The sequence below is a fragment of the Belonocnema kinseyi genome, chromosome 6 (assembly GCF_010883055.1).
Source record: "Belonocnema kinseyi isolate 2016_QV_RU_SX_M_011 chromosome 6, B_treatae_v1, whole genome shotgun sequence".
NCBI classification, from domain to species: Eukaryota; Metazoa; Arthropoda; class Insecta; order Hymenoptera; family Cynipidae; genus Belonocnema; species Belonocnema kinseyi.
Genome location: NC_046662.1, coordinates 62,958,833 through 62,972,258, shown reverse-complemented (window position 1 = coordinate 62,972,258; position 13,426 = coordinate 62,958,833). Strand labels below are relative to the sequence as shown.

Genomic DNA, 13,426 nt, shown 5'->3' with positions numbered 1-13,426 from the left:
ACACACACGATTTATCCGAATACATGAGAGTTAAGGTCTAAGAGATTCATTCTAACATTGACCGTTGCGTTGACAAAATGGTTGAACATAACCTGAGGTTGATCCGATCAGGTGTTCTCTGCTTGATGGTTACAAGAATTCTGTCTATTTTTGAAGTCGCAGAACATCGAGCGAACTCTAAGGGTGGACCCGACGGAAAACGCAAAGGGCCTTGAAGGATGCTGATTGGTTACCTATAATCGTGGAGGTGGTAGGACGCTCTTTCGCCTGACGTCAAATGTTGGTTTCCCGGTACAGGAGTAGTGGGAAATTTATTACTTTGGAAGAAAGTCTCTGAAAGTAAATTGCCCTTTAAGAGGTTTAGGGCGCTAATGGCTTCGTAAAGCTGCATAGAATTACAAGTTTTCAAATGGTTTCGGTATAATCAAGACAGTAAAATTTTATACTTGAGACGTGAGTTTTGACAAGGTGTCCAGCTTAGGACGGTTTGCAGTACAAATCTTCTACGACTATAATAAAGAGATTTTAGCTTTAGGATTGCAGGCTTGCTTCTATTTATAAGTTTTAGGAGATTTGAAAGAAATAGAAAGTTCGCAGATTAAGTATTTGAAGAATTTTCAAGTGACAACAAACATCTTAAGATTGTAAAATAAGAAATTGTTACGACGTAACAGATAGCTTTATTTGTTCATGATTATGTGACAAAAAAAAGTTATCTTGTTGTAATATTTGGTTTTTTACGAGTCAGTAGTATGTGGAAGGAAAAAAGTAAATACAATTATTGACACATTTAAAAATTATGCATATTTAGGAATTGTTCAGTAAACCAGCTAAATTTAAGTACCTTTTCAATGAATTATTTATAAATACCATAAATATATCTATTTTCGGTAGATTTTCTCTATTATTTTTTCCGATACCCAGCTTTGACATTTTTTTTAAACAATATTTTGCGTCTTCTATTTTCGATGTGCACATAATCTTAACAAAACATCGGCACAGAAAAGGATATTTGAGAATCATTGACACGTGAGCTGTGATAGGTGGAAAATCCGACCCCTTTGACGTCCAAGGGGCCCTCCAATCGACATCGTGACAGAAAATTCATATTTCAACATTAAATTAAAAATAGTAAACAATATGTAACAAATATTTTATGGGCGTTTTTATCATTAGAATTTTATGTACTATAAGATCCATTTATTGGAAAAATTATATCTGACTTTGGAAACAACCCTATTCAAAGGACTTTTACGAGGTTTTATAATATTTCGGAACACTTCAGTAATTCTGAAGGATTTTAAAGACTTTTAATAAGGTATTTTAATAAATTTTCCGAAGTCTCAAATGATATCATAGGGCTTCAAATAATTCAAGATATTTAAAGGAATATCATCAGATTTCTTGTAATTTCACGGGATTTCAACGGATTTTATATTGTAATGGATTTCAAGGAATTTATTCACAATAACAATAACAATAAATTCATAATAACAATTGAGAGATTTCAAAAGATTTAAAAAATTTGCAAACATTTAGATTAGATTTCAAGAACTTTAAAGGTTTTTTAAGAGATTACAAGGGCATTTTAAAGATTACCAAGCATTTTGAAGCTCCTGCAAAATTTCAAGATATTTTAAAACATTTCAAAGAATTTGACACATTTTGGGGTATTTCCAAAGATTCCAAGGAATGATCGTTTGATTTAAAAAATTTGAAGGAACTTCCAAGGAGTCTTATGATTTTAAGTAATTCAAAAAATTGTGTGTGGTTTTAAACAATTTCCTAGAATTTCAAAAGATTTGGGAGGATTTTATAGGAACTATAAGGTTTTAAGGGATTTTAAAATCTCTATATATTATTTTTTATATGATCAAAGCATTTGGCGTGTCTGCACTTTATTACTTTATTATTTTCTTCTTTTTTTATCTGTTGGCGCACTTATTTTGATTATATAAAGATAATTGTAGTCCCGCCAATGCTTTCTTTCTCTTTATTTTATTTCTGTAAAGCATGCATTCAACTTCGTTTTATCAATTAAAAGGTATTATTTATAGAACTGATAGTAACTACTGTAATAGTTCATTTGCTACTTTTAGTAATGTTCCTATTTTTAAGTATGCTCTCATTCTTAAATTTTCTACTATTTATAATTGACTTTATTTTATAATTTTATAACTTATCAAATGCATAAATAAATATCATGTTAACTATACATCGTTTTTTGAAAACTAAATTCTAGTTTTTTCTGGTTTAGATTATTTAGATAATTCGTTTTAGACTTTTTCAAAGTTTCCAAATTTAAAAAGTACTATTTAATGTTAAGTTTTATTATTTTTTTAAACGAAGTTGAATAGGGTTAAGTTATAATAAAAAACGTATACAAAAAATTTGTCAAAAATTGCCTCAACTTTTTTTTGCTATAATAATAACAATATAGTTTCAAATGAAGCAGTTAAAGTACTGCTCCAGAAACTATGAATGGCATTCTTTTAACAACTTCTAATAAGCCAATACATACTACAAGAAATATGCATATTTGTGTAATTCAAGTTTAGAAGTATCAAAAATTAAAGCCTTCCGCATTAGCGAGCGACGCCTCATCGTACCTAATAACTGTAATAAATTTTTTTTAAAAAGTGTCACGTACATAACCTCAAATTAATATACCACTATTGCATTTTCGAAAAACAGCTTCACGTTTTTCGTGCACAGATCCTAATGAAAGTGAATACAAATCGTAACATTAAAATATACAACAAATCTATAACCCCATACAGAAAATCATTCACGGCGAATCAAAATAAAAAATTACGAAAAAATACACTTTTTATAAATCGGTCACTTTTCACTTAATTTCGTTGTTTTTAAACTTTTCTACAATAATAAATATTTTGTCTTAAAAATTTGGGAAATGATGGCGAACATGCTAACGGACGTCCACACACACTTTTTTTGTAGGTTAATTCAAAAAAAAATTAATTTAGCAAAATGTGATTAAGGGCATGTGATACTTCGTCGTGTATTCAATCGAGTACAGTTCCCCCGGCTTTTTTCCACAATGAAAATTTTTAAAAACTGAATTCGGATATCCTATAAAATATCATAACGGATGTCCCTGGAATCTTTTTTGAGGGATAATAAAAAAAAATTATTGTGTTAAATAAAAATTGTATGCATTATTTTGAGGTTACATCATTTTTCATCTCTGCGATTCTGATAATTTGGAAATTATTTATGAAATAAACTTTTTTAATTGCCTGCAAACAAGGTTAGTTCCGGGAGATTAGTTACTATGTTTATTTGTAAATCCAAAGTTTTCGGCCAAAAATATTGGTAGTTTGGAAGTAACGCTCGGGAGAATTGTAACACACATAACCTCGAAATATACACACGTTGTTAGCAAAATCAGAATTTTTTTGAAAGAAAAACACAAAAAAGCGTGCGGGGAAATCCGTTAGCATGTTTTCTATCATTTCTCAGATTTCGAAGGCAAAATTGTGAGGATGTCCGTTAGCATGTTCGCTATCATTTCCCGAATTTTCAAGAACAAATATTTGTATATTTCGAGGTTATGTGTGTTACAATTCACCCGTGCGTTACTTCCAAACTACACAATATTTTTGGCCGACAACTTTGGACTTACAAATAAAAATAGTAACTAATCTCCCGGAACTAACCTTGTTTGCAGGCAATCAAAAAAGTTTACTTCATAAATAATTTCAAGATTATCGGAAAGGCAGAGATGAAAAACGACGTAACCTCAAAATAATGCATATGCATAACATTTTTATTTAGCACAATAATTTTTTTGTTATTATCCCTCAAAAAAGAGTCCGGGGACGTCCGTTATGATATTTTATAGCATTTCCGAATTCAGTTTTTAAACATTTTCATTTTTGTGGAAAAAAAGCCAGGGAAACTGTAAGTATCACATGCCCTTAATTATTTTTCAAAAGGTCACGCCGCCAACCATATATTTTTGGTACAACTCAGTGACCGCACACTATTTTCTAACTACGCACACGACCCTCTTCCGAGAAACACCATGCGCTGTGCACAAATTATAGAGTTTTAGTTGAATCGAGATTTAGTTCAATTTTATAGCAACCGATTTCAACAAGGATGATTGCGAGATTTTCGAGATATATCGCTACACCATTTTTTTCTATATGATTTTAGGGAAATTATGGCAACTTTAATTCTAAAATTACATTTTCCTTTTAGGCAAATGGAGAAAGGAACTACCACATATTTTACCAAATATGTGCTGCCGCAAAAAAACATCCCCACTTACGTTTAGCTTTTCAAAGTGAATTTCATTATTTAAATCAGGGTAACGATCCTGTGATCGATGGTATCGACGACTTAGCTGGTTTTGAAGATACAGTAAACGCACTCACTACGCTCGGATTTAGTTCTAAGCAACAGGATGATATGTTTCGAATTTTAGCGGCCATACTTCACTTAGGAAATGTTCATATTACAAATAGTGATTCTCAGGGAGGAGACCACGGTGATTCCGAAGGAAGCACAATATCCGTAAGTGGTATTTTTAAACTAATTGTAAAATATAAAATACAGCCTCGTGCAGAAAATTTCCTACTTAGTTCAATTTAAAAAGAATTAGGAGCTACTTACTACGAAATCCTGGAAATATTAAAGCCAGAATGCGACAATCTGTATTAAATTCTTATAGAGATTTCCAATGTTTCAATGTATAGAATTCCTGAAAACAAAACCAAGAATCCAGCGACCAAATTTGGACAACCGCCATAAAATGTTCCTATTGTAATTTGAAAAAAGATCATCTTTAAACAAAAGTATAATTTTCCTAAAAAATAAAAATTAAATTTTGGACAAAAATAAAAAAGAGAAAAGAAATATGAGATTGATTGTTGAACGTTAAATTGGATTTTAAATTTGATTTTTATCTCATTTAAATTTCTTCTATTTTAATTCCAATGTTTCGTTGAGATTGCCGGGATTTCCGAGTTTTCTGATCCTTCTCGTGATCAGAACATGGGAGTCTACAAGAAATAGCTTAACAGTTAGAATTTGTTTGTATGACTATATTATTGATTTGTTTCACTGATTCAATTTAAAAAATCGTATTAATATTGGCTATTATTTATGTAATGATTTTTTTAACTTTGAAAAAGCGTGGCTCCCGATATAAAATGTGACGCCCATGCAAGTTTGCCTTTACAGGGCCACACCAGAAGTAGGATAAACTGGTCAGATCCCTACTAAGCTCACCTAAATATTTCTATATTGTAGGACGCTCGCCAACTTTACATGCCACAATAAAACGAAAGATTCTAAAATATTTCCAATCAATTTCAGTAATTTGAAGGGATTTTAAAGAATTTTACTGATTTTGTGATATTTTTGAAGAGTTTCATATGATCCAAAAGAATGATAAATTTCCTAGGTATTGTTAATCAATTTTATTAATTTGAAGTGATTTCAAAGAAATTTAAATGTTTTAGGGTCTTTTTAAAAAATCCAAGTAATTTTCAAGGGATTTAAAAAATTTCAAAAAAATTTTAAACGTTTTAAAAGATTCCAAAGCATTTTTAAAAGACTTTCAAAGTTTCATGAGCTTCGGCATATTTTAGAGTATTTTTAAAAATGCCGAGGGACTTGAATCTGAATCATTTAAAGGGATTTCAAAGGATTAAAAATATTTCATGCTATTTTAAAAGATTCTAAGACATTTTCAAAAGCATTAAAATGTTACAAGGAATTGCCAAGGATTTTAAGGGCTTTTAAAAACTCTGGAAGAAGTTTAATTTATTTTCCAGGATTTCAGGATAAATAAAATTTTATAGAATTTCATAGGGGTTTCTAATATTTTATTGGATTTCGAAGAATTTATTCTTAAGAAGTGAGAGGTTTTGTAGAGTTTCAAAGTTTTGAATAAACTTTCGAATATTAATTTTTTTAAATCTATTTGGAATGCGCCATATCTAATTTTTTTCAATTCTTTGATATTCTATGGAATTTTTTGAATTCACTTGAATTTCTCTAAATTTGCTCAATTCTACTCAATTCAATGATTTTTTTTTTTAAATCTTTTGTTTAATTCATCATGGAGCCTTTTAAACGCACCTTCAATTCTTAGGCATTTTATATAAATTCCTTGAAATTTTCTGACATAATTTCGAACATACTGAATCCAATGCATTTTTTAATATTTTTTAATTGCTTTCAATACACTTAAATTTTTTAATTTTTTTTTCAACTCACTTAAATTTTGGTCGTGTGCTCTGAATTTTTATGAGTTACGTTAAATTTTTCTAATTTCCCCTGAATTCTTATAAATTAAGTTCAATTTGACTGAAATCAAAGAAATTTTTGGATTTTTTAAATTATTTTGAATTTTTTAAATTTAACTTGAATTATTCTAAAATTATTATAAATCGATTTTTTAAATTATTTTAAATTCAACAGAACATTAATCCCGTTACTGATCAATCACTATTGTTTATAATGATTAATTATTATTGCTACGGTAGCCCTGAGAATAATAAATATAAAATTATTTTATTCCATTTATAAAAAATGTTATATTACAAATATTTCCAGATTATAAATTTGGGCTTTTAATATTAGTAATCACGGAAAATTAAAAATTAGTCAGGGAAAAGTCAGGGAATTTATAAATCTTTGATACAACATTTAATAAATTATAATAATTGTTGTTAAACCCAATTATAGGGCGCCCCGCTATAGTCGTTTCGGGAATTTATGCCGCGCCACATGTAGGTGTAACAGGGTGCACGGGGTGTGCGGTGGTCACTCAGGCGTGAACAAAATAAAGCGTTTATATCCAGAGCCGTACTGTATAGGGTTGTTCCTCACCACCATCAGCCCCAAAACCAGCACAATAGAAGAGTTTCACTGTAATTGTTAAATTTGCGGGAAATTTTCTATGACAATAGCAATTGTGATACACTATTAAACCCGTTAGGATAAAAAACGCACTTAATTAAAAAACACTTAGCGTTTTATATTTATTTCGTAAATTGTTTATAGAAACTATTAATTTTATTAAAAGCTAACAATCTTGTTTAAATGTCAGTAGTAACTTGCGTCCAACAGAACTTGAAAAACTAAAAACTCAAATTTTGGGACTAATTTTATATATATTGTTGCACAAAAAATTTAATTGAAAAATCTAGGAATTGTACGACCTGTAAATATCAATGCGGATAATATAAAATACAAAAAATGAAACAAAGATACAGCGTAAACGAAAATGTTATTCTTTATCACGCGACTATTATGTGATTATTGCGCAACTTTTTTGCGATTATAACGTGATTATTTTTCTTGAACAAAGGAAAAAATTTAGAGTGCAGCTTTTACAAAATTAATAAATTATTTATGATCGGGCACCTTAATAAAGTTGTACAGGTGAATTAATTAATTTTTAATTATGAAATCTAAATATCCTCAATTTTCTTGACAGGCAAAGGATAAACACCTCCTTGCCATTTCTGAATTGCTAGGCACTGATGTGAATGCCATGAGAAAATGGTTGTGCCATAGAAAAATTGTCTCCATGAAGGAAGTTTTTCTGAAGCCAATGAGTGTAGACCAAGCTACTGGCGCGCGAGACGCTTTAGCGAAACACATTTATGCTGAGCTTTTTAATTGGATAGTAACTGGAATTAATAGCTCTCTGCAATCACAGGCGAGAACCCAATCATTTATCGGAGTTCTAGATATATACGGATTTGAAACCTTCAAAATCAATTCCTTCGAGCAATTTTGCATCAATTATGCCAACGAAAAGCTCCAGCAGCAGTTCAATCAACATGTCTTTAAACTTGAGCAGGAAGAATATCTCAAGGAAGAAATAGAGTGGACCTTTATCGATTTTTATGATAATCAACCGTGCATCGATCTCATAGAAACTAAATTAGGCATTTTAGATTTACTCGATGAAGAGTGCCGGGTAAGTGAAGAAATGAGGATCAGGGTTGCCAGATTTACGTGGAAATATTGATGGATTTGCATTTTCTGGAGAAAAAGAAAAACGAATTTTCAATAAAATAGATCAAAGTTGCACCAAAGGAATCAATTTTTTATCAAAATAGTCGAATTTTTCTCCGAAATAAATTAATTTTCAACCTCAGATTTTATATTTTTAAATAGAAGAGGCAAATTTCAAACATCAATGAAATAGTTACATTTTCACTTTTTCAAATTAATTTATCCAAAAAAATCTACAAAATAGTTAAATTTCCAAACAAAAAACGTTAAAAAAAATTATTCTCAACCAAAGAAATTAATTTTTAACTAAAATAGTGGATATTTAACTGGACTTGTTAAATTTTCAGTTACAAAATTAATTTTCAACCCCAACCAAAATAGAATTTTCGACTGTAAGAAATACATTTTCGGTTTAAAAAATCAATTTTTTAGCAAAAAAAAAGAAGAATTTTCAATTAAAATTATGAATATGCGAACAAAAAAATTTATTTTCACCAAAGTTGAAGTTTCGATTAAGTACCTGAATTCTCAACGAAAAAGATGAATTTTCAACAACAAAATTAATAATTGGTATTTCAACAACAACAAAAATTTATTTTAAATCAAAAACAGTTGAATTCAACAAAAAGACGAATTTTCAATAAAATAATTACATTTTCAACCAAAGAGATTAATTTTTAACTAAAATGATGAATTTGTAACAAAGTATTCCAACTTTCAACTAATTAGTTGATTTCTCAACAAAAAAAATATTAGTAAAAACATTGTTTGGCTAATATTAGAGCCAAAAAAATTGTTCATATTACAATTAAACAGGGTTTAATTGTCCCGCCAATGCTTTCTTTCTCTTTATTTTATTTCTGTAAAGCATGCATTCAACTTCGTTTTATCAATTAAAAGGTATTATTTATAGACCTGATAGTAACTACTGTAATAGTTCATTTGCTACTTTTAGTAATGTTCCTATTTTTAAGTATGCTCTCATTCTCAAATTTTCTACTATTTATAATTGACTTTATTTTATAATTTTTCAAAACCAACATATCGTTGCATTTTTTACCCCAAAAAATTTTAATTCTATTAATGAAGATGAATTTTCAAATAAAATGTACTAATTTTCATAAATAGGATTCAATTTCTGAGCAAAAAAGGTTTTACAGTCCAGAAAAAACACTCAAGCAAAAATTTGAATTTCATATGAAACTGTTTAATTTTCAATGAAAAAGTTAATTTTCAACTAAAATATTGAATTTCTTATCAAGATAATTACATTTTCAACTAATCAGTTGGATTCTTAACCAAAAAATAAGAATTTTCTTTCAAAATAGTTGAAATTCCAATCTACAAAGATTTTTTAATCAGAGGCGCAAGAAATTGTTCATCGAATTTTTTAACTTTTAAGCAAACAAAACGAATTTTCTACAAAACAATTAAATTTTCAACAAAAAACTTCTGTTTGAACAACATGGATTAAATTTCCACAAAAACAATTTAATTCTCAACACAAATAGACGAATTATCATCAAAAAATTTTTATTTTTAACCCAATTGTTGAATTTTAAAGCGAAAAATTAGAATTTTTCACAAAACAGTTGATTTTTTATGAAAAAATATTTTTTCTACCAAAATAGTTGAATTTCAACCCAAAAAGGTGATTTTTCACAAAAACAGTTAAACTTCCAACCAAAAATTAAATAGTTTAATAGTTGGAAAAAGTAAATTTTCCATAAAATATTGGAATTCTTAAATAGAACAGATTAATTTAGACCAAACATTTACATTAGTTACCAAAAATATCAAATTTCGACTAAAAGAGATCCATTTTCAAACTAAAAAGCCTAATATTCAACAAAAGAGTTTATTTTTCATAAAGCTATGCTTCTTTATTCAAGAAAAGAACAAAATTCAACCAAACTGTGGCATTTTCAAGATAAAAACATAAATTTTCAGCAAAACAATTTAATTTCCAAGATATGAATCGTCAACGAAAAACGAATTTTCAACGAAATAAATATTTTAATTGAAAATTAAAAACAGTTGAATTGATTCAAAAAGGCGACTTTTCATTAGAATAGTTAAATCTTCATCCAAAAAAGATTAATTTTCAATCAGACAGTTCAATTTTCAACCAATAGGAAATATAAATTTGTAACAAAAAAGGTATTTTCCAACTAGATTGTTGAATTTTCTAACAAAATAGTTGCATTTTCAATCCAAAAAGACAACTTTTAAAGACAAAAATTTTAATTTTCAATAAAAAAGTTAATTTTTTCTTAAAAAATTCAACCTTAAACTACGATTTCTTAACATGATTGTTGAATTTAAAAAAAAGTATATATTGTAATCCAGAAAAGGTCAATTCTCCACAAAATAAGTAAGGTTTTAACCAAACATTACCATTTTTAATCAAAAAAGACGAATTCTCGTCCAAAAACATAATAGTAGACTTTTTAATCAAAAATAATATTTAAGGTAAAACCATAAATTGTTGGACTTTTTTTTTATTAGTTTCTGTTAATTTTTTGTTTAGAAAATAAAGGGAATTTTCCACTGCACACTTTTTAATCCGAACTACACAAACTGTGTCGAACCACGAAACATTTTAGGACCTGATTTGCGATTAATCGCCTAATCTGACAACCCTGATGAAATTAAAAATTGTTATCTGCTCGTCATTTTGGGAAATAATTTTTAATAATTTTTCTGGTAGATGCCAAAAGGAACGGATAGTTCATGGGCGGAAAAACTTTATACAAAGTGTAGCAAATCCAAGCACTTTTCAAAGCCAAGATTTGGTACTGCTGCCTTTTTGATACATCACTTTGCTGATCTGGTGCAATATGAAGCTGTAGGTTTTCTGGAGAAAAATAGAGATACGGTTATTGAAGAACAAATCGACATTTTAAGGTCAAGTCAAGTAAGTTTCACAAAAATATTAATGATACATTTTATAGACAACAAATTAATAATTATAATTTTTTAATTCGGATTTTTCTTGGTTCGCAGAACAAGTTACTGAAGAAACTTTTCTCTGAAGAGGATCCTAAACTGGCAGTTCCTAACGTGAGAGTTAAAGTTTCTGCGCAGAAGACGAGTACTCCTGGAGCTCCTAAGCAAAATAAAAAGACTGTGAGTAGATATTAATAATTATTCCTGGAAAGTTTTAGGTTGTTTATCCGACTTTATTGAGCACAATTAACTTTTCTTTTTAATTAAATACTTTACTTCAGTCCCCTCTGAGTAATTTTATTATATAGGTTCAAAATGAAGCACTTGAAAAAATTTTTGACGAAAAAAAATTATTGGGAGCGTGCATTAATTTTGTTTTTTTTTTTTGGGGGGATAGTTTCTTTTAAAAGAACGGTTACCAGTTGATCATCCAAAGTATTGTTCAGGGTTATCCACTACTTTCTCCCATCTTTCTGGCGGCATATGGATACCAAGTCGGAAAAACATTTCGTCTTTTGAAGCTATCCACGAATCGACCCATTTTTTTGCATCCTCGATCTTTTTTGGATGGCATGGACGTTCTTTGTCCATCGTGTCGAAATCATCTCTTTTAAATTTTCGAAACCAGTACTCACCAGTACTAAGACCTCCCGCAAATGCTACTTTGTTGGAACATAAGCCGACATTTTTAATGCTACAAAAACTATGCTATTTACCTTTTGGTAAAACGACACCTAATGAAAACTTAAGGCCACATTATAGGAGTTCGACGTGCATACAGTAAAGATATGTTTCCATGCGACAGAGTACAAGTAATGCCATCTCTTGTAAATCTCTCAAAATGAATGAACGCTCCCAATAATATTCGGAAAAGAGACTTCCATTCTTTTTTATTACAAGTCAATTTTTTTCTATCGACTTTTGCCCTGATATATTCATCTTTATCCGATTGTATTATCAACCCAATTCCCACTCTGGAATAAGAAGATAGGGATCCTATATTTTTCAATCAATCTTTTTCTATCACTTTGTCAATCTAAATTAAGGTCTATATTTTTCCATCCCTTCTTCTCTATATCATTCTATCCTTTCTCTTCACTCTAATCTTTATCTCTGTTAATCTAACTTCCCGTCGATTTAAAAAAAATCTCTTCTCTATTTCACCCTATACTACATCTATCAACGTCTATCTTTTTCTATCTCCTTGGCAATCTAAATTCACGTCTATATATTCCTATACTCTCTTCTCTATCTCATCCTATCCTTTGTCCATTCACGTCAATATCTTTCTATTTCCCGATAAATCTAAATTTCCTTGAAAATCTTTCAATCTTCTCTTCCTTATTTCATTTTATCCCTTTTCTATCAATTCCTATCTGTTTCTATATCATTTTCTCTATCTTGTATTATACGTCTTATCAACTTTTCTCTATCTATTTTTTAAATATAAATTCGCGTCTATCTTTTTCAATATCCTTTTCTCTATCTCATCCTATCCTCTATCTGTCTTCGTCAATTTTTTTCTATCTCTGTCAATCCAAATTCCCGTCTATCTTTTTCTAGCTCTTTGTTAATTGAAATTTACATCTGTCTCAACCAATCCACTTTTCTATATCTCATCCTATCCTTCATCCACCCACGTCAAACTTTTACGATCTCTCTGTCAATCTAAATTTCCGTTAATCTTTTCCGATACCCTCTCTTTTGCCTTATGGTATCATTTATCTTTCCTCGGCAATATTGTTCCATCTTTCTGTCAATATAAATTCCCATCTATCTATCTTACTTGCCTCTTCTTTGTCTCATCGTATCTTGCATCTATTAATGCCTATTTTTTTCTATCTCTTTGACAATCTAAATTCACGATTACCTTTTTGAACACCCTCTTCTCTATCTCAACCTATTCTTTGTCTATTCACGTCAATCTTGTTCTATCTCTGTGTCAATATTATCTCACGTCTATCTTTTTCCATCGGCTCTTCTCTATATCATTCTATCCTCTCTCTTCACGTCCATTATTTTCTATATCTGTTAATGTAAATTCCCTTTGATTTTTTTAATTTCTTCTTTATTTAATCCTATACTACATCTATCAACGTCTATCTTTTTGTATCTCCTTGACGATCTACATTGGCATCTAAATTTTTCTGTACTCTCTTATATATCTCATCCTATCCTTTATCCATTCATGTCAATACCTTTCTTTCTCTCTTTAAATCTAAATTTCTTTGTACCTCTTTCAATCTTCTATTCTTTATCTCACTTTATCATACGTCTATTAATGCCTATATTTTTCTACCTCCTTTTCTCTGTCTCATCGTATTATACATGTTACGAGGGTAGTTCAATAAGTCCTTAGAATGACCAACATTGGCGCGCGAATCGCTCCAAATCATCTGTTTTCAGTCAGCACCACTCCCGACTAGATATATGGTGCAGTCACAGTCCACATCTTCTGAGTCTACGTGTTTTT

General features: G+C 29.6%; 1 protein-coding gene across 3 annotated transcripts in view; it reads left to right on the top strand.

Annotated features, from left to right (window-relative positions):
* LOC117174101 (unconventional myosin-Va) overlaps window positions 1-13,426 on the top strand; it is a 162,583-nt gene that overhangs the window by 80,548 nt on the left and 68,609 nt on the right. For all 3 annotated transcript variants that reach the window (XM_033362846.1, XM_033362844.1, XM_033362843.1), the window contains exons 4-7: window positions 4,228-4,542; window positions 7,478-7,966; window positions 10,715-10,921; window positions 11,011-11,133. In XM_033362846.1, the coding sequence (XP_033218737.1) occupies window positions 4,228-4,542; window positions 7,478-7,966; window positions 10,715-10,921; window positions 11,011-11,133 (1,134 nt within the window). The remainder of the gene's footprint in view (window positions 1-4,227; window positions 4,543-7,477; window positions 7,967-10,714; window positions 10,922-11,010; window positions 11,134-13,426) is intronic.